The 25,641-nt window shown below is 39.1% G+C and overlaps 1 protein-coding gene across 18 annotated transcripts in view; it reads right to left on the reverse strand.

Moving 5' to 3' along the window:
* FAM13B (family with sequence similarity 13 member B) overlaps window positions 1-25,641 on the reverse strand; it is an 89,787-nt gene that overhangs the window by 14,564 nt on the left and 49,582 nt on the right. For 11 of the 18 annotated variants that reach the window (XM_089909352.1, XM_089909353.1, XM_022588874.3 and 8 more), the window contains 5 exons: window positions 7,718-7,782; window positions 5,246-5,294; window positions 4,661-4,808; window positions 1,853-1,918; window positions 241-451 (listed from right to left, as the gene is read on the reverse strand). In XM_089909352.1, the coding sequence (XP_089765478.1) occupies window positions 241-451; window positions 1,853-1,918; window positions 4,661-4,808; window positions 5,246-5,294; window positions 7,718-7,782 (539 nt within the window). The remainder of the gene's footprint in view (window positions 1-240; window positions 452-1,852; window positions 1,919-4,660; window positions 4,809-5,245; window positions 5,295-7,717; window positions 7,783-25,641) is intronic. The other 7 variants (XM_022588876.3, XM_089909355.1, XM_089909354.1 and 4 more) reach the window with 1 other exon arrangement.

Raw genomic sequence — 25,641 nt, forward strand, 5'->3', positions numbered from 1 at the left:
TCTATATTTCAGTCACAAGTGAATAAAAACACCATGGAAAGATGTCTTATTGGACAGCAAACCCCCAAAATACCTCAGTGAACTCAGAATTTAGGGGCAGCCAAAATAAAAAATTACAAAAGCATGCTTCATGAAATAGGGGAGAAAGCTCTCAACTGCAGGTCTGGAGGATTAAAATCTCTCAAAGGACCTGGGTATGTGATAGGATTCACCTCCCATAAGAACATAAAAGTCATATACCTAGCAAAAGAAAGTGCTTTCGATGAGGAATCCAATGTTTCTGGATCATGTAGGAAACGCTGGCTTTGCCCAAAATCTAAACTCCGGTGTGATAATACTGGAGGACAGTCCTCTTCCAGAGGATGATGATTCATTCTTCCAGCTTGTGGAGAGAGTTGAGCTTCTCCAGACTCAGAGTCTTCCTGCCAAGACTTAAAAGCAGGAAATGGCTCTGCAAAACAAACACAAAGAATAGTACCATGGGTCTCTTGGTTCCACATGGAAAAAAAGTCACGCAATATCAGCTATATGTTCTTTAAACCTTTATCATTATGTAGTGGTTCATATAATAATTATGGGTTACTAGGGTCTTCATAAAGCCTACTATAGTTTAAAATTGTCTGAGCTTCATTTTTCAGCTCAGAGTTCTAATTTCACATAAGGAGTTACACTTTAAATTTCTGAACCCAGTCACAAAGTAAGAAGGGACACTGTCAAGCTCTTTAAAATTAAAATGTTATTTTTCAAGTAGGGAAAAGTCTTCTTTTAGAAACAGTAAACACTTAACAGTCATCAGTTAGGAATTTAACTTAACCAAATGCTGCCAGGTGAATAAATCATCCCTCACTGTAAAATTACTGTGTTAAGAACTGGAAGCTATTCCTCATGCTATTCAGAACACTTACCCAATGGAGTTCTTGGACTCCAAAGAATTCTAACCTTCCCAAACAAAAGCAGCTAACTCACCTGACAGTACCTGGCCTCTAACATTAAACTGTGGTGGTTATTTTCTGCTACAGGATTCCTGTGTATAATACATATTTTAATAATTAAACACCCCAAAGTATGACCAAGACAAAATTTAAAAGCACTACTCCCTCTTAAGCACATCTATTTTATTGGAGTTATCCTGTATGTTCTCAAATGAAGCCATGTTAAGATATTTGATGTCTTTGCACAAATAAGGTTTGATTACATACAGAACACATATAGATAAACACACAATCCACAAATATACTCCAAATACAAAATTATCTTCAAGTATCACTGGATTCAGGGTGGGGATTGGGACTTTTCCATCTACACGTTAACTTTATAACTACAGCGTAAAACTTTGATACTGTGGCTCTTAATAGCAAAAATTAGTTAAGTATTTCTGGATGCAAAAATGGCTTGACAGTGTCAGAAATCAAGAATGATGTTTTATTTTTCTTCACACAATACCTACGCATTGCTACTAATTTAGTTTAACTTTATGCATTAGCAATTTAAAGCATTGCTTTTTTTCAGGGTAATAACATAATTAATTTAGTTTTTAAAGCCCAGATCAATCTGATAACTAAAAATTGAGTACTAAGCGTGCAATCCCATAATAAACCCAGCAATAAAGTGATTTTCAAAACAACCCTTGTACCTGCTTCCCAGAAAATAAGTAACTGGTAATAAACATTTTATGAGAAATCTCCTGTTTTAAGAAAAGAAGGAACTAACAAACACAATATTTTCTGGGTATCATCTTTAACCCAGAATAGTTTTCCTAATATATGGGGACAGCAGGAGAAGGGCTAATAAAAAGGCAAACAAAGCGAACCATAAAAAGGCAAAAAGCTAAACTATGGTGAACCATACTTACCCTCCCCATCTCTCTGCAGATGCATTGTTTTGAAATCAATGAGGGGAAAAGTGATAGGGCATGACGCTAATAAAATGGAAAAAATGGCAAAAAATACTAAAGTGAACACACAGCACAGTCAGAACAAACCATACACATAACTAACACAAAGCCAAAGATACCAAAAACATTTCCCTAAAACCAGTTAGGCATTCTGCTCAAAAACTTTACTCAAAGAAATTACTACTAACCAAACTTTAAAAACAAACACAAACATACATTTCTGTTTCAGCAAGCAAGGCAAAAAAAAAAAAAAAAATCAAAGTAGTGCTGTTCTATTAAAACTCAAACATAAAACTGAAGAAATGGAAACTTAATCAGGTACTGTTGAAACTTTTCAGTATAAATGATTTGACAGAAAAATATTTCCTTTAGTTTGCTCTTTGAAAAGATCCTACTGTATTTCATTCAAGAGTCAGCAGGAAAGAATCTGAAGTAAAGATGTTGTCTACTTCCATTAAAAACCAAGATCTTTGGATGGCTGCTACAAATGCATACTGGTGGCAGACATGTGCTACCTGCTTGCTAACTGCATTCTGCTGACTACCCTTTGAACAATACAAAAAAACAAAACCCACATACTTAGGAAGAGTGAGGCGGTCCTCCATTTGAAGTCACCCTACTTCTCTATTAAGAGTCATTTCAAATGGGGTATGTCTCTGATTCCAAGGTATATAGGGTCTAAAGTAATTTGGTCTCTTAAGGAAGACTATTATTTAGAATATCTTGACTCCCAGTTGTAGAAAATCAGTCTCTGTATTATGGGGCACAGTTGGAAAGAACAACATGGTCTGCTAATAGCTACTCTCCCAAGCACATGCAGAGTTCATGACTGAGAAGTTTACTCAGATGTCTACTGCTCTTGGCTCTCTGAAAGTCACTGACCCTTGCTCCTGGAAGAGCCAGAAGGAGGTCTACGAGGACTTGTCACAGCCAGGTAGCTAACAGGGCAGTTCAGACACTGAAAATCAGGGATCAGGAGTACATAGTGACCTACTTTCCCTACCACCACAAGTTGTAAAGGATGGATTCTGACAAAGCAACAAAAGAGAGCCTACCATCAGAGTCTCTTTGGGGAAGCCTCCAGAAAGCTGAAGCTGGACAGAGAATGTCCTATCTCCTCAGACAATGGAAAACAAACGGTCTTCTATGCTTAAAACTTAAGATCAGAACCCTTAGGACAAAGATTGTAAAGGGCTATTTATCTGCATCCTCCAAAAAGAAGCAGGATTAAATCCTCTGTCAGAATCCCAGCTTTATCTTTTACAGACTCTTCCTACTACAGCTCAAGGGATGCTCTATTGACCACCACTCCTTTTCAGTGACCATGCCAGGATAAATAACTAAAATGGACATCTGATCTTCACTGCCACCAGAATGCTAACATATCCCTAACTCTGGGGAGCATCTTCATAAATTCCAAACATCCTGAATAACCCCAGAACAAAGTAAATGGAAGACAACTTCCTGATTTAGTCTAAGTTAAGACACATAATATGCCATTAGGCATGCCAAACACCTAGACCAAAAAAGGGGTAGGAGGGGGAGGAGGAAAGACAGCAATAAAGATTGGCACAATGATTTGTTTGGGGCTTTTAGAAAATTGGCTATACCTTAAAAATAAATAAATAAAAATGCTCCTACTGTGATCAGGTACATAGACTTGAGGTGGCAAAAGGAGTCCGTGGTATTGGCATTGCAATTCGTCTTGTTATTGCTACTGTATGTCACTGGCTAACTTGCCAAAGGTGAGATTACCAAGGGATCTTCATCCAAGTGAACAAATATACAACTTTAAGATTTCTGAGTGGTCTCCTTGTCTCTTTACATAGGAAGGTGTATGATCCAGAGGCCTCCTGGATCCAAATTTGCTTCTTACTTCCACTCCCAACCGCAACATTTTATTTGAAAGTTTACAAACACACAGCAAAGTTGAGAGAATTTTAAAGTGGACATCTATATACCAATCACCTAGATTCTACCATTAACATTTTACTATACTTGCTTTATAACATTCCCATTCCATTATTTATTATTTTCTTCATGGATTTCAAAGTAAACTGTAGATACCTGTATACTTCCCCATAAACACTTCTGCATGCAAATCATTCACTGAAGTTCAGTATTTATTTATACTTTTTGCTTCTTTTGATTAAAAAAAAACTTACATACAATGAAACGCAAGTCTTAAGTATATATCTGCTGAGTTTTGACAAATACATATACCCATGTGGCTTGCCTTTTTAAATTAAAATTAAAATTTCTCTCCTTTGTAAAATTTGTTAGGACCCTGCTCCCATACCTTCATAACCTAATACAGAGATACAGTACAATATGTGCTTACAAATAACCTTGAAGATAATTTCTTTTTAAATGTATTCCTGATGATTATAAAGAAAAGGTAGCTATATATAAGCCCTCTGTTTAAAGTGGTGAGATGCCCAAGCCCTAACATACCAGACTTTCAAAAACTGGGAGACAGCACCTGGTTTAACAATTAACAAAATCCTATCCTTGATTTTATTTTTTTCATCAGTTTTAACATCCATCTTCAGAGCTAATGGATAAAATAAGAACTTCTAGTTCAAATGAGATAGTTGCCCCATAATTTCATAAGTGCATTTGAGTAAAAATAGTCACTCACTCTTACATGAATCAAATAAAAATGAATAAGGTTGCTAAGAAAAGGGCAGTAATCTCATTACTGCCTTGGGTAATTTCAGTTACAAATAACATTATCAGGAAAATAATGTGTGTGGGTAAAATTACCTTCCCATTTATCACCGTCAGAAACATTCTTCAGATCTAAATGTGGAATTTGGACACATGCTGCCTCCCCTTGAACACCAACACTTTGACCTCCTGGCACTTCTGATTCAGTGTTGGCATTCAAATCACATATCTTGCTACTAGAATCCTGTATTTTAAAATAAAGAATACATTTCACAACAAAGAAGCTTTTCACACCCAGCTTAAAGACAACCAGCATATATCCTTGTGTAGTCTTCATTAGTTTACTGTGCCTACAGTTAACTGTCCCACTCCCACCATTCAAACTATTTTCAAATACAAATGTGCAGTTTTATAATACATCTTACTGGAACACAAAGTTTGGATCCCAAATTGAGAAAACTGTTTTCATAACTAAGTTTCTTGTAACCAAAAGTGGCAAATAACACAAAAACAAACAAAAAAACTAAAGTGGCAAATCAAGTTGCTGCTTGACTGTAAAACATTTGGTAAGAGTATTTACATTTCAACCTATTAAACCCAAGAGTTAAAGGTCAGATACAATAACTGGTAGATTAAACCTAGTCGAACTTTTAAGAACCATAAGAGAAAAATAATTCTTACCAGAATGAAGTGTGACAACTTATCACTGTCAAATGACAAACATTCTTTCCTAAAAATCAAGTGAAGTTATTAGTCTTTTAAGAATAAATTGGTTCCTATCATTGCATATTTCTTACCTAGATTCCTCTCTTCCTCATACAGTTAGGATTTACAGGGTGAGAGCATAAAACAACAACTGGACATATGCCCATTCTTTGGAGCCTTATTATCTGAAAATCACACACTACTGAAAAGATCCACAGAATCAGTTCAGGTGTAGAAAAATTAAGTAACATTTACCACCCCTTTACACAGCCACTCCCCCAAAAGAAAACACTTTAAAAGGAAAAATATAATCCACAATAAATAAAAGCCAAAAGAACTGAATGTATAATGGAAAAGATTTTATAAAAATAAATATTAGTTTTAACCAAATAACTTTATTCTCTCCCACTCTGGGACATTTTTTTCCTTTTTAAAGATTTCTTAAAGGTATAGCTATGTACCTATATATATATATATATATATATATATATATTTTTTTTTTTTTTTTTTTTTTTTTTTTTTTGCGGTACGCGGGCCTCTCACTGTTGTGGCCTCTCCCATTGCGGAACACAGGCTCCGGGCACGCAGGCCTAGCGGCCATGGCTCACGGGCCTAGCCGCTCCGTGGCATGTGGGATCTTCCCGGACCGGGGCACGAACCCGTGTCCCCTGCATCGGCAGGCAGACTCTCAACCACTGCGCCACCAGGGAAGCCCTATGTACCTATATTTTAAATCTGATGGTATTCTATTACAATCAAAACAAGGTTACTACTTCTAAACCTCTCCTTCCTAAAAACATAATGGTAACATGTAAAAAGGAAATTTATAAAATCTCAATTCACTTCTTATTCCCCCATAAAAACTAACCCCCATCTAGAACAAGTGTTAAAGCAAGCTGTCACAAATGATCTCTACCTATTTGACCAGTCAACACAGTATCTAGTATCACAGTAGGTTATCAATATGCCGACTGCGGGAAAGTTCTCCTCCCCAAAGACACTGTGGCAATTTACAAAGATACTCACTGGTGCTGCTCCTACCCTGCCATAAAAGAGTGTGCATAAAAGAACTGCAAGAAGACAGGTCTTGATCTAAATATGGATTCTTGCTGAGCATGAGAAACAAACTAAATTCCCTGGGAAGCAAAAGCCCTCTTTTGCTTAGAGTGGGAGCAAATGGGGGGATGAGCTAAATTCTACCCTAACAGACTAAAAGACCTAATCACCTAAATTTGAGAAACATTGAGTGTTAAACATGCAAAATGTAATCCACTTAACCAAGAAAATCTTTGGGTCTAAAAACAAGTTTGCTAACCTATACATAAGTTGAAAGGGAAAGAGCTTTCTTGAAAAAGATTGAGTCCTCACTAAATGGATCCTTATTGTTCTACCAAATCCAGATGTCATCATTCTGGGGATGCCTGTTAATGCTGTTAATCTTTTATCTTCAGCCCATAGCTCCAATATTCCCTGGGCTGGAAGAAGATCATTCCTGCCTCCTGAAAGGAAGCACAAGGAACTGCTGTAAGCAGGAAATCTGTGGACCTTCAGAGTATGGGGACGCTCCAGAGACATGGCTCCAAAGAATTTACGTGCCCTCAGAGAACAGGTTTCCTACCCACAATTAAGAGAGACAATGGCATTAATGCAAGTTTACCCCTGCCAACAGGCTATCACCAAATTAGTAATGCTGTATGGGACTTCTCAGTATTTACAATCTAGTCTCCAACTTCATTACTAATGTGTTTTTAGAATATCAAATCATCATTCTGAAGAAAATTATAACACACTTCTTAGCAATGTCTTAAAGAATCATAAAAAGAGTAACGACACCCAAAACCTACTTTAAAACATTCTAGAAAGCTTCTGTTTAAAGGGACTTTATCTATCGAGTAACTATGGGGACTACATATGGCTGAAATACTCATTGCCTCAGGGATCCCCCTTCCATTACTGCTGGCCAAGGACATAAACAAGCACCAACTGCATAGGCCTGTACTGGGACACATGGAGGAGTAGGTTAGAAGGGGAACAAAAACATCCCTACATATTTGTTGATGCAACTATGTTACAAACTTTCAGTTAGCTATCCATAGTTCCAAGACTATGAATTAACTCACTGAAATGTATTCAAAATATCAATAAACTCCCAAATTGTTCTACAAATCAGCTGAAAGTTTTAAGTGTCTCCAAGAAGGCTGTGTTCTTCCTTCTGAACGTTTTCCAAGTTATAACTAATGTCTGTCTGAACCTGCATCTACTTTCAATATTTATGGACATTTAATATGCTTTATACTTACCATCAAAACAAAACATTTGGTTTTTTAGATCATCTAAAATGTATGTTATAATGGATAGCTTCATCTAAAACATTCACCCCAGAATCTGTAAAGAACTCCAATTCTCAAAATGAATAATTAATTAGCAACAACAAGAGAAAATGCTTACCTCTCAAGACAGCCATCTTCACCATCACCATGGTCACTGCATGGCTCTAACAGTATACCTACAGTCTGACAAAAAGAACACACCACTGTATTAATGGAGTTCCCATCACTTACATATGAGACGAAGTTTCCGATCTAAATTAGGATATTAGATTATAAGTTAGTCAAATGCCCCTCTTTAACTACTACTTATAATAGTCTATAGATGTTAGCATCTCTTTTTACAGAGAGTAATTTATCTTCCTCAAAACCTGAGTCTTATGTGTGTTTGCGTGTGTGTGTATAAAATGAGGACCCTGCATTTCTTGCTACCCCAGTGGGCAATAGGTACTGCTACTACTATCACATTCTTTTTCCTTCCTTAGAATTCTCTCCTCTGAAAATGATGGTCTGCTACTTCTCTTTCTCCTCAGCCATGAACATACAGGTTGGTTAACTTCCTAGCAGGTAACAGAGGAGTCATGTAGTTCACCAGATCCCTTTATTACATATAATTGAAATAACACCTCTGAACCTCAGAAACACATGAGAAGGCTCCTGCATTTTCCAATGGGCTTAATGACATCATCCCATGCTTATTCCTCCCTTAAAATAAATACCTCCCAAGTCTAATACAAATGTCTTGTGCATTACTTCAAACTACGTAAACTTTTTAGTGTCTTTGATGATCACCTCTGAAATCAACAAAAGCTTTGATCTTCTCAGATTCTTCTTAAGAAACTACCACTTGTGCAGTTTTGTTTAATATGAAAGACAGTCTGTAAGGAGCTATTAAAATACTTCTCTCTTTTCCAACTAGATATCTCTGTGAAGCTAAACTGGCCTCATGCACTAGAAACAAAAGAACCTATAGAACAGAGAGAATGCAGAAGCAGGTATGAGAATCCAGCTGACTTCTGTTAAGTCAGACAGACATTAACCAGATTTGTAGATATGTACAATAATGCCGTGCCTCAAATTAACTATTTTTAAAAATAGCTGCTTTTGAGCAGAAGTAAGAAGAACTACAATCTTGCAGCCTGTGGAACAAAAACCACATTCACAGAAAGATAGACAAGATGAAAAGGCAGAGGACTATGTACCAGATGAAGGAACAAGATAAAACCCCAGAAAAACAACTAAATGAAGTGGAGATAGGCAACCTTCGAGAAAAAGAATTCAGAATAATGATAGTGAAGATGATCCAGGACCCTGGAAAAAGAAGATGCAAGAAATGTTTAACAAAGACCTAGAAGAATTAAAGAACAAACAAACAGAGATGAACAATACAATAACTGCAATGAAAAATACACTAGAAGGAATCAATAGCAGAATAACTGAGGCAGAAGAACAGATAAGTGACCTGGAAGACAGAATGGTGGAATTCACTGCTGCAGAACAAAATAAAGAAAAAAGAATGAAAAGAAATGAAGACAGCCTAAGAGACCTCTGGGACAACATTAAATGCAACAACATTCACATTATAGGGGTCCCAGAAAGAAAAGAGAGAGAGAAAGGACCCGGAAAATATTTGAAGAGATTATAGTTGAAAACTTCCCTAACATGGGAAAGGAAATAGCCACCCAAGTCCAGGAAGCGCAGAGAGTTCCATACAGGATAAACCCAAGGAGAAACATGCCAAGAAACATAGTAATCAAATGGGCAAAAATTAAAGACAAAGAAAAATTATTGAAAGCAGCAAGGGAAAAATGACAAATAACATACAAGGGAACACCCATAAGGTTAACAGCTGATTTCTCAGCAGGAACTCTACAAGCGAGAAGGAAGTTGCATGATATACTTAAAGTGATGAAAGGGAAGAACCTACAACCAAGATTACTCTACCCGGCAAGGATCTCATTCAGATTCGATGGAGAAATCAAAAGCTTTACAGACAAGCAAAAGCTAAGAGAATTCAGCACCACCAAACCAGCTGTACAACAAATGCTAAAGGAACTTCTCTAAGTGGGAAACACAAGAGGAGAAAAGGACCTACAGAAACAAATCCAAAGCAATTAAGAAAATGGTCATAGGAACATACATATAGATAATTACGTTAAATGTGAATGGATTAAATGCTCCAACGAAAACAGACTTGCTGAATGGATACAAACACAAGACCTGTATATATGCTGTCTACAAGGGACCCACTTCAGACCTAGGGACACATACAGACTGAAAGTGAGGGGATGGAAAAAGATATTCCATGAAAATGGAAATCAAAAGAAAGCTGGAGTAGCAATACACATATCAGATAAAATAGACTTTAAAATAAAGAATGTTACAAGAGACAAGGAAGGACACTACATAATGATCAAGGGATCAATCCAAAAAGAAGATATAACAATTATAAATATATATGCACCCAACATAGGAACACCTCAACACATAAGGCAACTGCTAACAGCTATATAACAGGAAATCAACAGTAACACAATAATAGTGGGGGACTTTAACACCTCACTTACACCAATGGACAGATCATCCAAAATGAAAATAAATAAGGAAACAGAAGCTTTAAATGACACAACAGACCAGATAGATTTAATTGATATTTATAGGACATTCCATCCAAAAACGGCAGACTACACTTTCTTCTCAAGTGCGCACGGAACATTCTCCAGGATAGATCATATCTTGGGCCACAAATCAAGCCTCAGTAAATTTAAGAAAATTGAAATCATATCAAGCATCTTTTCTGACTACAATGCTATGAGACTAGAAATGAATTACAGGGAAAAAAACGTAAAAAACACAAATACATGAAGGCTAAAAAATACGTTACTAAACAACCAAGAGATTACTGAAGAAATCAAAGAGGAAATCAAAAAATACCTAGAGACAAATGACAATGAAAACACGACAATCCAAAACCTATGGGATGCAGCAAAAGCAGTTCTAAGAGGGAAGTTTATAGCTATACAAGCCTACCTCAAGAAACAAGAAAAATCTCAAATAAACAATCTAACCTTATACCTAAAGGAAATAGAGAAAGAAGAACAAACAAAACCCAAAGTTAGCAGAAGGAAAGAAATCATAAAGATCAGTGCAGAAATAAATGAGACAGAAACAAAGAAAACAATAGCAAACATCAATAAAACTAAAAGCTGGTTCTTTGAGAAGACAAATAAAATTTGTAAACCATTAGCCAGACTCATCAAGAAAAAGAGGGAGGGGCTTCCCTGGTGGCGCAGTGGTTGAGTCCGCCTGCCGATGCAGGGGACATGGCTTCGTGCCCCGGTCCAGGAAGATCCCACATGTCGCAGAGCGGCTAGACCCATGAGCCACAGCCGCTGAGCCTGCATGTCCGGAGCCTGTGCTCCGCAACGGGAGAGGCCACAACAGTGAGAGGCCCACGTACCGCAAAAAAAAAAGAGGGAGAGGACTCAAATCAATAAAGTTAGAAATGAAAAAGGAGAAGTTACAACAGACACCACAGAAATACAAAGTATCCTAAGAGACTACTACAAGCAACTCCATGCCAATAAAAGAGACAACTTGGAAGAAATGGACAAATTCTTAGATAGGTATAACCTTCCACGACTGAACCAGGAAGAAAGAGAAAATATGAACACACCAATCACAAGCAATGAAATTGAAACTGTGATTGAAAATCTTCCAGCAAGGGCTTCCCTGGTGGCGCAGTGGTTGAGAGTCCGCCTGCCGATGCAGGGGACACGGGTTCGTGCCCCGGTCTGAGAAGATCCCACATGCCGTGGAGCGGCTAGGCCCGTGAGCCATGGCCGCTGAGCCTGCAAATCCGGAGCCTGTGCTCCGCAAGGGGAGAGGCCCGCGTACCGCAAAAAAAAAAAAAAATAAATAAATAAATGCTGGAGATGGTGTGGAGAAGAGGGAACCCTCTTGTACTGTTGGTGGGAATGTAAATACAGCCACTATGGAGAACAGCATGGAGGTTCCGTAAAAAACTACAAATAGAACTACCATATGACCCAGCAATCCCACTACTGGGCATATATCCTGAGAAAACCATAATTCAAAAACACACATGTACCCAAATGTTCACTGCAGCACTATTTACAATAGCCAGGACATGGAAGCAACCTAAATGTCCAACAACAGATGAATGGATAAAGAAGATGTGGTATATATATACAATGGAATATTACTCAGCCATAAAAAGGAACGAAATTGGGTCATTTGTAGAGATGTGGATGGACCTAGAGTCTGTCATACAGAGTGAATTAAGTTAGAAAGAGAAAAACAAATATCGTATATTAACACATATATGTGGAATCTAGAGAAATGGTACAGATGAACCTATTGCAGGGCAGGAATAGAGATGCAGACGTAGAGAACAGACTTGTGGTGTGGACACAGGGAGGGAATTGGGAGATTAGGATTGACATATATACACTACCATGTATAAAATAGATAACTAGTGGGAACCTGCTGTATAGCTCAGTGCTCTGTGATGACCTAAATGGGGGGATGGGGGTGGAGAGGTAGGAGGGAGGTCCAAAGTGAAGGAATATATGTATACATATAGCTGATTCACTTCATTGTACAGCAGAAACTAACACAACATTGTAAAGCAACTATACTCCAATAAAAAGAAAAAATATATAGATGCAAAAATCCTCAACTAAATATTAGCTAATCAAGCACCTAAAAAACTACTAAAAGAACTATACACAACAACCAAGTAGGATCTATCCCAGGTATGTAAGGCTGGTTCAGCATTTGAAAATCATACAGTGTAAGCTATCATCAACAGCTGAAAGAGAAAAATCACATGATCTTATCAAGAAATGCAGAAAAAGCATGTGACAAAATCTAACACTCATGATAAAAACTCTTAGTAAACTAGGAACAGAGGGTACTTTTTCAACTTGATAATGACTGTCTACAAAAAACCTACACCTAACATCATACTTATTGGTGAGAAACTCTATAAACTTTCTGAGTTCAGGTACAAGGCAAGGATGTCCCCTCTCACCACTCCCTTTCAACACTGTATTAGAAGTCCTTGCTAATACAGTAAGGCAAGAGAAGGGAAAAAAGGTTAGCAGATTGGGAAGGCAGACATAAAACTATCTTTGTTCACATATGACATGATTGTCTATGTAATGTAGAAAATCTGAAAGCATTAACAAAAACAATCTCCTGGAACTAATAAGTGATTATTAGGTCGCAGGATACAAGGTTAATAAACAAAAGTCAATTGCTTTTCTATACACCAACTGCATTCTGAAATTAAAACACAATACCATTTACATTAGCACCCAAAAAAGTGAAATATTTGGGTATAACATTTATGTGAGGGGGACTTCCCTGGTGGTACAGTGGTTAAGAATCCACCTGCCAATGCAGGGGACACAGGTTCGAGCCCTGGTCCGGGAAGATCTCACATGCCGCAGAGCAACTAAGCCCATGCGCCGCAACTACTCAGCCTGCGCTCCAGAGCCCGTGAGCCACAACAACTGAGCCCACACGCCACAACTACTGAAGCCCGAGCACTCTAGGGCCCATGTGCCACAACTACTGAGCCTGCGCTCTGCAACCACTGAAGCCCATGCACCTAGAGCCTGTGCTCTGCAACAAGAGAAGCCACTGCAACGAGCAGCACACGCACCACAACAAAGAGTAGCGCTTGCTCGCTGCAACTAGAGAAAGCCCGCACACAGCAACAAAGACCCAAAGCAGCCAAAAAAATTTTAATTAATTAATTTTTTAAAAAACATCTACATGAGAAAAACTACAGAACTCTGAGGCACTAAATCAAAGAAGAACTAAATAAATACAGAGATATCCCATTTTCATGGATTGAACACTCAATATTGTCGAGATGTCAGTTCCTCCCAATTTGATGTACAGATTCAATGCAATCCCAATCAAAATCCCAGCAATTTGTTTATGGATATTAACAAACTGCTTCTAATCTTTATGGGGGGAGGTAAAAGGCCTAGAACAGCCAACACAATACTGAAGGAGAAGCACAAAGTTGGAGGACTGATACTACCTGACTTCAAGACTTATTATAAAGGAATAGTAGTCAAGACAGTGTGGTACTGATGAAAGAATAGACAAAGAGATCAATGGAACAGAATAGAGGTCCCAGAAATAGACCCCCATAAGTATAGCCAACTGATCTTTGACCAAAAAGCAAAGGCAATATAATGGAGCAATGATAGTCTCTTCAACAAACGGAATTGGAACAAATGGACACCCACATGCAGAAAAATGGATCTAGGCAGAGATCTTACACCCTTCACAAAAATTAATTCAAAATGGATCATAGACCTAAATGTAAAACACAAACTATAAAACTCCTAGAATATAACACAGGAGAAAACCTAGATGACCTTGGGAATGGTGATGCCTTTTTAGATACACCTCCAAAAACACAATCCATAAAACAAGTAACTGATAAGCTGGACTTCATTAAAATTAAAATCTTCTGCTCTGCAAAATCTGATATCAAGAGAATTAGAAGATAAGCCACAGACTGGAAGAAAATACTTGCAAAAGACACACCTGATAAAGGACTGTTATACAAAAAAGCAAAGGACTCTTAAAACTCAATAATAAGAAACAACCCTTGAGACACAGATGTAGAGAATAAACATATGGACACCAAGGGGGGAAAGCGGTGGGTGGTGGGGGGAGGTGGGGGGGTGGGATGAACTGAGAGATTGGGATCGACATATATACACTAATATGTATAAAATGGATGACTAGTAAGAACCTGCTGTATAAAAAAAATAAATAAGGGGCTTCCCTGGTGGCACAGTGATTGAGAGTCCGCCTGCAGATGCAGGGGACACGGGTTCGTGCCCTGGTCTGGGAAGATCCCACATGCCGCGGAGCGGCTGGGCCCGTGGGCCCGTGGGCCATGGCCGCTGAGCCTGCGCGTCCAGAGCCTGTGCTCCGCAACGCGAGAGGCCACAATAGCGGGAGGCCACAACAGTGAGAGGCCCGCGTACCGCAAAAAATAAATAAATAAATAAATAAATAAATAAATAAAATTCAAGAATTCAAAAAAAAAAAAAAGAAACAACCCAATTGAAAACTGGGCCAAAGACCTTAAAATACTTCTCAACCAGAGAACTCCCTGGCGGTCCAGAGGTTAGGACTTGGCACTTTCACTGCAGGGGCCGGGGTTCGATCCCTGGTTGGGGAACTAAGATTCCGCAAGCAGCAAGGCACAGCCAAAAGAAAGAAAGAACTAAAACTCAATAACAAGAATACAAAACCCAATTAAAAAAAAAAAAAAAAAAGACTTCTCACCAAAGAAGATACACTTCTTTATACAGGAGATGGCAAAGAAGCATATGAAAAGATGCCCCCACATCATATGTCATCAGGGAAATGCAAATTAAAACAATGAGATACAACTACCTACATATCAGAATGGCCAAAATCTGGAACACTGACAACACCAAATGCTCGTGAGGTTAGAGAGCATTAGGTACGCTAATACAATGCTGGTATGAATGCAAATTGGTACAGCCATTTCAGAAGACAGTTGGCAGTTTCTTACAAAATTCATACTGTATGATCCATCAATTGCGCTCCTTGGTATTTACCCAAAGTAGTTAAAAACTTAAGTCTACACAAAAACCTGCACACAGATGTTTATACCAGCATTATTCATAATTGCCAAAATTGGAAGCAACCAAGACGTCCTTCAGTAGGTAAATGGAGAAATAAACTGTGGTACATACAGACAATGGAATACTGTTCAGCACTAAAAAGAAGTGATCTATCAAGCCACAAAAAACACACAGAGGAACCTTAAATGCACATAACTAAGTAAAAGAAGACAATCTGGAGCTACGTACTATGTGATTCCAACTATATGACATTCTGGAAAAGGCAAAACTATAAAGACAATAGAAAGATCAGTGGTTGCTGGTGGGATGGGGTATGAACAGGCAGAGCACAGTTAAAAAACCCGGTATATTATATATTTTTCCAAACCCATGAAATGGACAACACCAAGAATGAACCCTAAGGTAAACTAGACTTTAAGTGATTATGGTTTGTCAGTGTAAGTTCACTCTTGGTAAGAAATGTACCATTCTGGTGAGTGATGTTGATAATGGGGGAGGCTATGCATATGTGGGGGCAGGGAACATATGGGAAATCTCTGTACCTCCCTCTCAATTTTGTTTGTAAACCTAAAACACCTCTAAAAATAGTCTCTTAAAAAAGAAAAAGAATTCCTGCTTTCTTAAAGTAACTAATACACCAACTTCATTCAGCAAATCTACTGAGTTGCCTACTATCTGCCAGGTGACATTTATTTGTTTGGTCATATATTCCACAAATACTTAATGAATACATACTATGTGTTCTAGATAATGGGGATGTAATAATAAACAAAACAGATGAAAATCTCAGCCCTCATGAAGTTTACAGTCTAATGATGGGAAACAAACTAACAACAGATATGTGCAATGGTGACAGAACTATTAAGGGGTAAGAGGGGCAGACAGTGAAGGACAAAAAGTTCAGAGACTGGATAGAGGCAGGTCAGTGAGAGGGCCTGTTAATACATACAGAGTAATGAGGTTTGGCCTGAGAAGGTAAAATTGAGGAAAAATCTGCGGGATCAGGTGAGGAAACAAACCATAGGGATATCTAGGCAAACAGCAATCCAGACAGCACCTTAAGACTGAATTGTCTCAATCATAACTGTCCATCAGTCCATGTTTCCCTACTGCCTGTTGCTGTATTTTTATACCTAGATGGCACTGGAAGGTTCTGAGATGAGAACTGACATTATGTAATTTTCATTTTAAAAGGATCACTCTGGCTGCTGCTCAGAACAAACCATAGGGCAGAAAAGATCAGATCAGTTAGGAGGCTGTATTAATCTAAGTGAAATGATTGGACCTGTGTGGTGGCAACGGAAACATTAAAAATGGTCAGATTCTATACAAACTTCGAAGGTACAATCAATAGGTCTTTGTGGGCTTCCCTGGTGGCGTAGTGGTTGAGAGTCCGCCTGCCGATGCAGGGGACACGGGTTCGTGCCCCGGTCCAGGAAGATCCCACATGCTGCGGAGCGGCTGGGCCCGTGAGCCATGGCCGCTGAGCCTGCGCGTCCGGAGCCTGTGCTCCGCAAAGGGAGAGGCCACAACAGTGAGAGGCCCGCATACCGCCAAAAAAAAAAAAAAAAAAAATAGGTCTTTGTAACGGACGAGATGTGCAGTAAAAGAAATCAAGGACGACCCAAGGCTTTTGGCCTATGCATGTGGAAGAAAAAACTGCCGTTTACTGAGATTTTAAAGACAAAAGGAAGAACACATGTGTCAACAAGATTACAAGTACAGTTTGGTGCATGTTAAGATGGATATAAAATGTTTATATGATGTTTATGAGATATCAAGATGTTTATAAGATATTCAATGTTGGGTACAACAGGTGGGTATAGGAATCTATAAAGTTCAAGAGAGAGATCTGGACTAGAGATAGAAACCTGGGAGCCTTTAGCATAGTTGTAATCACATAGTATGTAGTCTTTTCAGATTGGCTTCTTTTACTTAGTAATGTGCATTTAAGGTTCCTCCACGTTTTTTTTGTGGCTTGATAGCTCATTTCCTTTTAGTGCTGAACAGTATTCCATTGTCTGTATGTTATTTAAAACCATTAGACTAAATGAGATTACCAAGCAAGTGAATGAAAATTAGTGACCTGAGAACTGGGCCCTGGGCCATACTAAATTTGAGAACATGAAAAGCAATCAGCAAAGGGATAGAGCAGCCAGTCAAGGAGAAAAAAAAACCCAGAGGAGTGCGATATCCTAAAAGCCAAGTGAAGAAAATGTATCCAGGTAGTAGGCATAATTAATTGAATCAAATTGTGCTCTTAGGTCAAGTAAAATGTGCAAAAGACATAATTAGTGATTTGCAAGAACAGTTTCAGAGGAATGTTAAGGGTAAAGGTTGCCTGGAGGGGATTCAAGCCAGAATGTGAGAAGAGAAATTAAACAGACACAGATAATTCATTCAAGTAATTTTATTATAAAGGAAAGCAGAAAAATGGTGGTGTGGCTAGAGTGGGAAGAAGGGTCAAGAGAGGGTTTTTTCCTAAACATGGGAAAAGTAACAGCCAAAATATTCTACACTGATGGGAATGATCCAGTAGACAGGCAGAAACCGATAAACCACGAAAGAGCAAAGAGACAACAACAGAAGCAATAACCAAGAATAGATGAAAAGAGATTAATCGAATACACCAGTGGAAGTACGAATATTAATACACAAGTAAAATACAAGTCCAGTAAAAGTAACAACAGCAGCTTAACTTCTGTAAAATGTTTTCCAGCTTATAAAATAACTTTATACTTTTACTTCTTTGGATATTTATAACAATCCTCTAACAGAGGTATTACCTCCCACTTATATAAAGAAAAGCAAAGAACAACTCAGAGAAGTTAGGTAACTTGGTCAAAGTCACACTGCTATTAGCAGGCAAAGCCAGAATACAAATCTCTATAAATTCCTTATTACAGGTATGTTAGCTTATGATTTAGAATGAAAACATGCCGAAGAAAATTTCCTCATTCATTAAGTATATTATCTTAAAAAGTGTTAACAAGGGACTTCCCTGGTGGTCCAATGGCTAAGACTCCACACTCCCAATGCAAGGAGCCCGAGTTCGATCCCTGGTCAGGGAACTAGATCTCACATGCCGCAACTAAGAGCTCACATGCTGCAACTAAAGATCCGGCATGCCACAGTGAAATCCCGTGTGCCACAAGTAAGACCTGGCATAGCCAAATAAATAAATATTTTTTAAAAATAAAAAAATAAGAATAAAAAGTGTTAACAAAACTAAACTTTGAAACATGTCTTAGAAAAAGGTTGTTTTGTACATTTATTGAAATTATTTTAAAAACAACGTTACTACTAAAAATTGTGACAGTGAAAATTTACTTTTTAAATGATGTTCATGGGTTTTCCATAATTATGAAAAGATCTCATGTCCTTCAGGAAAAAATCTGGGACATACAGGGCTTTTAAAAAGAACAGGATCTAGGGCTTCCCTGGTGGCGCAGTGGTTGAGAGTCCGCCTGCCGATGCAGGGGACACGGGTTCGTGCCCTGGTCCGGGAAGATCCCACATGCCGTGGAGCGGCTGGGCCCGTGAGCCACGGCCGCTGAGCCTGCGTGTCTGGAGCCTGTGCTCCGCAACAGGAGAGGCCACAGCAGTGAGAGGCCCGCGTACCGCAAAAAAAAAAGAACAGGATCTAGGGGAAGATGGCGGAAGGGTAAGACGCGGAGATCACCTTCCTCCCTGCAGATACATCAGAAATACATCTACACGTGGAACAACTCCTACAGAACACCTACTAAACGCTGGCAGAAGACCTCAGACCTCCCAAAAGGCAAGAAGCTCCCCATGTACCTGGGTAGGGCAAAAGAAAAAACAAGAGACAAAAGAACAGGGACATAACCTGCACCAGTGGGAGGGAGCCGTGAAGGAGGAAAGGTTTCCACACACTAGAAGCCCTTTCGCGGGCGGAGACTGCGGGTGGTGGAGGGGGTAAGCTTTAGAGCCGCAGAGGAGAGCGCAGCAACAGGGGTGCAGAGGGCAAAGCGGAGAGATTTCCGCACAGAGGATCGGTGCCGACCAGCACTCACCAGCCCGAGAGGCTTGTCTGCTCACCTGCCAGGGCGGGCAGGGCTGGGAGCTGAGGCTCGGGCTTCAGTCGGAGCGCAGGGAGAGGACTGGGGTTGGCGGCGTGAACACAGCCTGCAGGAGGTTAGTGCACCACAGCTAGCTGGGAGGGAGTCCGGGGGAAAAAGTCTGGACTTGCCGAAGAAGCAAGAGACTTTTTCTTCCCTCTTTGTTTCCTGGTGCGCGAGGAGAGTGGATTAAGAGCGCTGCTTAAAGGAGCTCCAGAGACGGGTGCGAGCCGCGGCTAACAGCGCGGACCCCAGAGACGGGCATGAGACGCTAAGGCTGCTGCTGCCACCACCAAGAATCCTGTGTGCGAGCACAGGTCACTCTCCGCACCTCCCTTCCAGGGAGACTGTGCAGCCCGCCACTGCCAGGGTCCCGGGATCCAGGGACAACTTCCCTGGGAGAATGCACGGTGCGCCTCAGACTGGTGCAATGTCACGCCGGTCTCTGCCGCCACAGGCTCCCCACCCCCGCACTCCGTACCCCTCCCTCCCCCCGGCCTGAGTGAGCCGGAGCCCCCGAATCAGCAGCTCCTTTAACCCCGTCCTGTCTGAGCGAAGAACAGACACCCTCAGTCGACCTACACCCAGAGGCGGGGACAAATCCAAAGCTGAACCCCAGGAGCTGTGCGAACAAAGAAGAGAAAGGGAAATCTCTCCCAGCAGCCTCAGTAGGAGAGGATTAAATCTCCACAATCAACTTGATGTACACTGCATCTGTGGAATACCTGAATAGACAACGAATCATTCCAAATTGAGGAGGTGGACTTACAGAGCAAGATTTATTATTTTTTTCCTCTTTTCCTCTTTTTGTGAGTGTGTATGTGTATGCTTCTGTGTGAGATTTTGTCTGTATAGCTTTGCTTTCACCATTTGTCCTAGGGTTCTATCCATCCGTTTCTTTGTCTGTTTTTACTTTTTTTAAAAAAATTTTTCTTAATAATTATTTTTTTATTTTAATAACTTTATTTTATTTTAATCTTACTTTATTTTCTTTTCTTTTATCCTCTTCCTTCCTTCCTCCCACCCTCCCTCCCTCCCTCCCTCTCTTCCTCTCTTTCTCTCTTTCTTTCTTTCTACTTTTTCTCCCTTTTATTCTGAGCCATGTGGATGAAAGGCTCTTGGTGCTGCAGCCAGGAGTCAGTGCTGTGCCTCTGAGGTGGGAGAGCCAACTTCAGGACACTGGTCCACAAGAGACCTCCCAGCTCCACATAATATCAACGGCAAAAATCTCCCAGAGATCTCCATCTCAACACCAGCCCCCAGCTTCACTCAACGACCAGCAAGCTACAGTGCTGGACACCCTATTTCAAACAACTAGCAAGACAGGAACACAACCCTACCCATTAGCAGAGAGGCTGCCTAAAATCATAATAAGTCCACAGACACCCCAAAACACACCACCAGACGTGGACCTGCCCACCAGAAAGACAAGATCAAGCCTGATCCACGAGAACATAGGCACTAGTCCCCTCCACCAGGAAGCCTACACAACCCACTGAACCAAATTTAGCCACTGGGGACAGACACCAAAAACAACGGGAACTATCAACCTGCAGCCTGCAAAAAGGAAACCCCAAACACAGTAAGATAAGCAAAATGAGAAGACAGAAAAACACACAGCAGATGAAGGAGCAAGATAAAAACCCACCAGACCTAACAAATGAAGAAGAAATAGGCAATCTACCTGAAAAAGAATTCAGAATAATGATAGTAAAGATGATCCAAAATCTTGGAAATAGAATAGAGAAAATGCAAGAAACATTTAACAAGGACCTAGAAGAACTAAAGAGGAAACAAGCAATGATGAACAACACAATAAAGGAAATTAAAAATACTCTAGAAGGGATCAGTAGCAGAATAACTGAGGCAGAAGAACGGATAAGTGACCTGGAAGATAAAATAGTGGAAATAACTACTGCAGAGCAGAATAAAGAAAAAAGAATGAAAAGAACTGAGGACAGTCTCAGAGACCTCTGGGACAACATTAAACGCACCAACATTCGCATTATAGGGGTTCCAGAAGAAGAAGAGAAAAAGAAAGGGACTGAGAAAATATTTGAAGAGATTATAGTTGAAAACTTCCCTAATATTGGAAAGGAAATAGTTAATCAAGTCCAGGAAGCACAGAGAGTCCCATACAGGATAAATCCAAGGAGAAACGTGCCAAGACACATATTAATCAAACTGTCAAAAATTAAATACAAAGAAAACATATTAAAAGCAGCAAGGGAAAAACAACAAATAACACACAACAGAATCCCCATAAGGTTAACAGCTGATCTTTCAGCAGAAACTCTGCAAGCCAGAAGGGACTGGCAGGACATATTTAAAGTGATGAAAGAGAAAAACCTACAACCAAGATTACTCTACCCAGCAAGGATCTCATTCACATTTGATGGAGAAGTTAAAACCTTTACAGACAGGCAAAAGCTGAGAGAGTTCAGCACCACCAAACCAGCTTCACAACAAATGCTAAAGGATCTTCTCTAGGCAAGAAACACAAGAGAAGGAAAAGACCTACAATAACAAACCCAAAACAATGAAGAAAATGGGAATAGGAACATACATATCGATAACTACCTTAAATGTAAATGGATTAAATGCTCCCGCCATAAGACACAGAATGGCTGAATGGATACAAAAACAAGACCCATATATATATGCTGTCTAGAAGAGACCCACTTCAGACCTAGAGACACATACAGACTGAAAGTGAGGGGATGGAAAGAGATATTCCATGCAAATGGAAACCAAAAGAAAGCTGGAGTAGCAATTCTCATATCAGACAAAATAGACTTTAAAATAAAGACTACTAGAAGAGACAAAGAAGGACACTACATAATGATCAAGGGATCGATCCAAGAAGAAGATATAACAATTGTAAATATTTATGCACCCAACATAGGAGCACCTCAGTACATAAGGCAAATACTAACAGCCATAAAAGGGGAAATCGGCAGTAACACATTCATAGTAGGGGACTTTAACACCCCATTTTCACCAATGGACAGATCATCCAAAATGAAAATAAATAAGGAAACAAAAGCTTTAAATGATACATTAAACAAGACGGACTTAACTGATATTTATACAACATTCCATCCAAAAATAACAGAATACACATTTTTCTCAAGTTCTCATGGAATATTCTCCAGGATAGATCATACCTTGGGTCACAAATCAAGCCCTGGCAAATTTAACAAAATTGAAGTTGTATCAAGTATCTTTTCCGACCACAACGGTATGAGACTAGATATCAATTACAGGAAAAGATCTGTAAAAAATACAAACACATGGAGGCTAAACAATACACTACTTAATAACGAAGTGATCACTGAAGAAATCAAAGGGGAAATAAAAAAATATCTAGAAACAAATGACAATGGAGATACGACGACCCAAAACCTATGGGATGCAGCAAAAGCAGTTCTAAGAGGGAAGTTTATAGCAATACAAGCCCACCTTAAGAAACAGGAAACATCTCAAATAAACAACCTAACCTTGCACCTAAAGCAATTAGAAAAAGAAGAACAAAAAAACCCCAAAGTTAGCAGAAGGAAAGAAATCATAAAAATCAAATCAGAAATATAAGAAAAAGAAATGAAGGAAACGATAGCAAAGATCAATAAAACTAAAAGCTGGTTCTTTGAGAAGATAAACAAAATAGATAAACCATTAGCCACACTCATCAAGAAAAAAAGGGAGAAGACTCAAATCAATAGAATTAGAAATGAAAAAGGAGAAGTAACAACTGACACTGCAGAAATACAAAAGATCATGAGAGATTACTACAAGCAGCTCTATGCCAATAAAATGGACAACCTGGAAGAAATGGACAAATTCTTAGAAAGGCACAACCTGCCAAGACTGAATCAGGAAGAAGTAGAAAATATGAACAGACCAATCACAAGCACTGAAATTGAAACTGTGATTAAAAAATCTTCCAACAAACAAAAGCCCAGGACCAGATGGCTTCACAGGCGAATTCTATCAAACATTTAGAGAAGAGCTAACACCTACCCTTCTCAAACTCTTCCAAAGTATAGCAGAGGGAGAAACACTCCCAAACTCATTCTACGAGGCCACCATCACCCTGATACGAAAACCAGACAAGGATGTCACAAAGAAGGAAAACTACAAGCCAATATCACTGATGAACATACATGCAAAACTCCTCAACAAAATACTAGCAAACAGAATCCAACAGCACATTAAACGGATCATACACCATGATCAAGTGGGGTTTATTCCAGGAATCCAAGGATTCTTCAATATACGCAAATCAATCAATGTGATACACCATATTAACAAATCGAAGGAGAAAAACCATATGGTCATCTCAATAGATGCAGAGAAAGCTTTCGACAAAATTCAACACCCATTTATGATAAAAACCCTCCAGAAAGTAGGCATAGAGGGAACTTTCCTCAACATAATAAAGGCCATATATGACAAACCCACAGCCAACATTGTCCTCAATGGTGAAAAACTGAAAGCATTTCCACTAAGATCAGGAAAAAGACAAGGTTGCCCATTCTCACCACTCTTATTCAACATAGTTTTGGAAGTTTTAGCCACAGCAATCAGAGAAGAAAAGGAAATAAAAGGAATTCAAATCGGAAAAGAAGAAGTAAAGCTGTCGGTTTGTAGATGACATGATACTATACATAGAGAATCCTAAAGATGCTACCTGAAAACTACTAGAGCTAATCAATGCATTTGGTAAAGTAGCAGGATACAAAATTAATGCACAGAAATCTCTGGCATTCTTATACACTAATGATGAAAAATCTGAAAGTAAAATCAAGAAAACACTCCCATTTACTACTTTAACAAAAAGAATAAAATATCTAGGAATAAACCTACCTAAGGAGACAAAAGACCTGTATGCAGAAAATTATAAGACACTGATGAAAGAAATTAAAGATGATACAAATAGATAGAGAGATATACCATGCTCTTGGATTGGAAGAATCAACGTTGTGAAAATGACTCTACTACCCAAAGCAATCTACAGATTCAATGCAATCCCTATCAAACTACCACTGGCATTTTTCACAGAAGTAGAACAAAAAATTTCACAATTTGTATGGAAACACAAAAGACCCTGAATAGCCAAAGCAATCTTGAGAACGAAAAACGGAGCTGGAGGAATCAGGCTACCTGACTTCAGACTATACTACAAAGCTACAGTAATCAAGACAGTATGGTACTGGCACAAAAACAGAAATACAGATCAATGGAAGAGGATAGAAAGCCCAGAGATAAACCCACGCACATATGGTCACCTTATCTTTGATAAAGGAGGCAGGAATGTACAGTGGAGAAAGGACAGCCTTTTCAAAAAGTGGTGCTGGGAAAACTGGACAGGTACATGTGAAAATATGAGATTAGATCACTCCTTAACACCATACACACAAATAAGCTCAAAATGGATTAAAGACCTAAATGTAAGGCCAGAAACTATCAAACTCTTAGAGGAAAACATAGGCAGAACACTCTATGACATAAATCACAGCAAGATCCTTTTTGACCCACCTCCTAGAGAAATGGAAATAAAAACAAAAATAAACAAATGGGACCTAATGAAACTTCAAAGCTTTTGCACAGCAAGGAAACCATAAACAAGACCAAAAGACAACCCTCAGAATGGGAGAAAATATTTGCAAATGAAGCTACTGACAAAGGATTAATCTCCAAAATTTACAAGCAGCTCATGCAGCTCAATAACAAAAAAACAAACAACCCAATCCAAAAATGGGCAGAAGACCTAAATAGACATTTCTCCAAAGAAGTTATACAGACTGCCAACAAACACATGAAAGAATGCTCAACATCATTAATCATTAGAGAAATTCAAGTTAAAACTACAATGAGATATCATCCCATTCCAGTCAGAATGGCCATCATCAAAAAATCTAGAAACAATAAATGCTGGAGAGGGTGTGGAGAAAAGGGAACACTCTTGCACTGCTGGTGGGAATGTGAATTGGTACAGCCACTATGGAGAACAGTATGGAGGTTCCGTAAAAAACTACAAATAGAACTACCATATGACCCAGCAATCCCACTACTGAGCATATACCCTGAGAAAACCATAATTCAAAAATATTCATGTACCAAAATGTTCATTGCAGCTCTATTTACAATAGCCAGGAGATGGAAACAACCTACAGGAGATGGAAACAACCTAAGTGTCCATCATCGGATGAATGGATAAAGAAGATGTGGCACATATATACAATGGAATATTACTCAGCCATAAAAAGAAACGAAATTGAGCTATTTGT

Source organism: Delphinapterus leucas, chromosome 3 (assembly GCF_059928025.1).
Source record: "Delphinapterus leucas isolate spDelLeu-1000000601 "Yukka" chromosome 3, BTC_Dleu_Yukka2, whole genome shotgun sequence".
Taxonomy (NCBI): domain Eukaryota; kingdom Metazoa; phylum Chordata; class Mammalia; order Artiodactyla; family Monodontidae; genus Delphinapterus; species Delphinapterus leucas.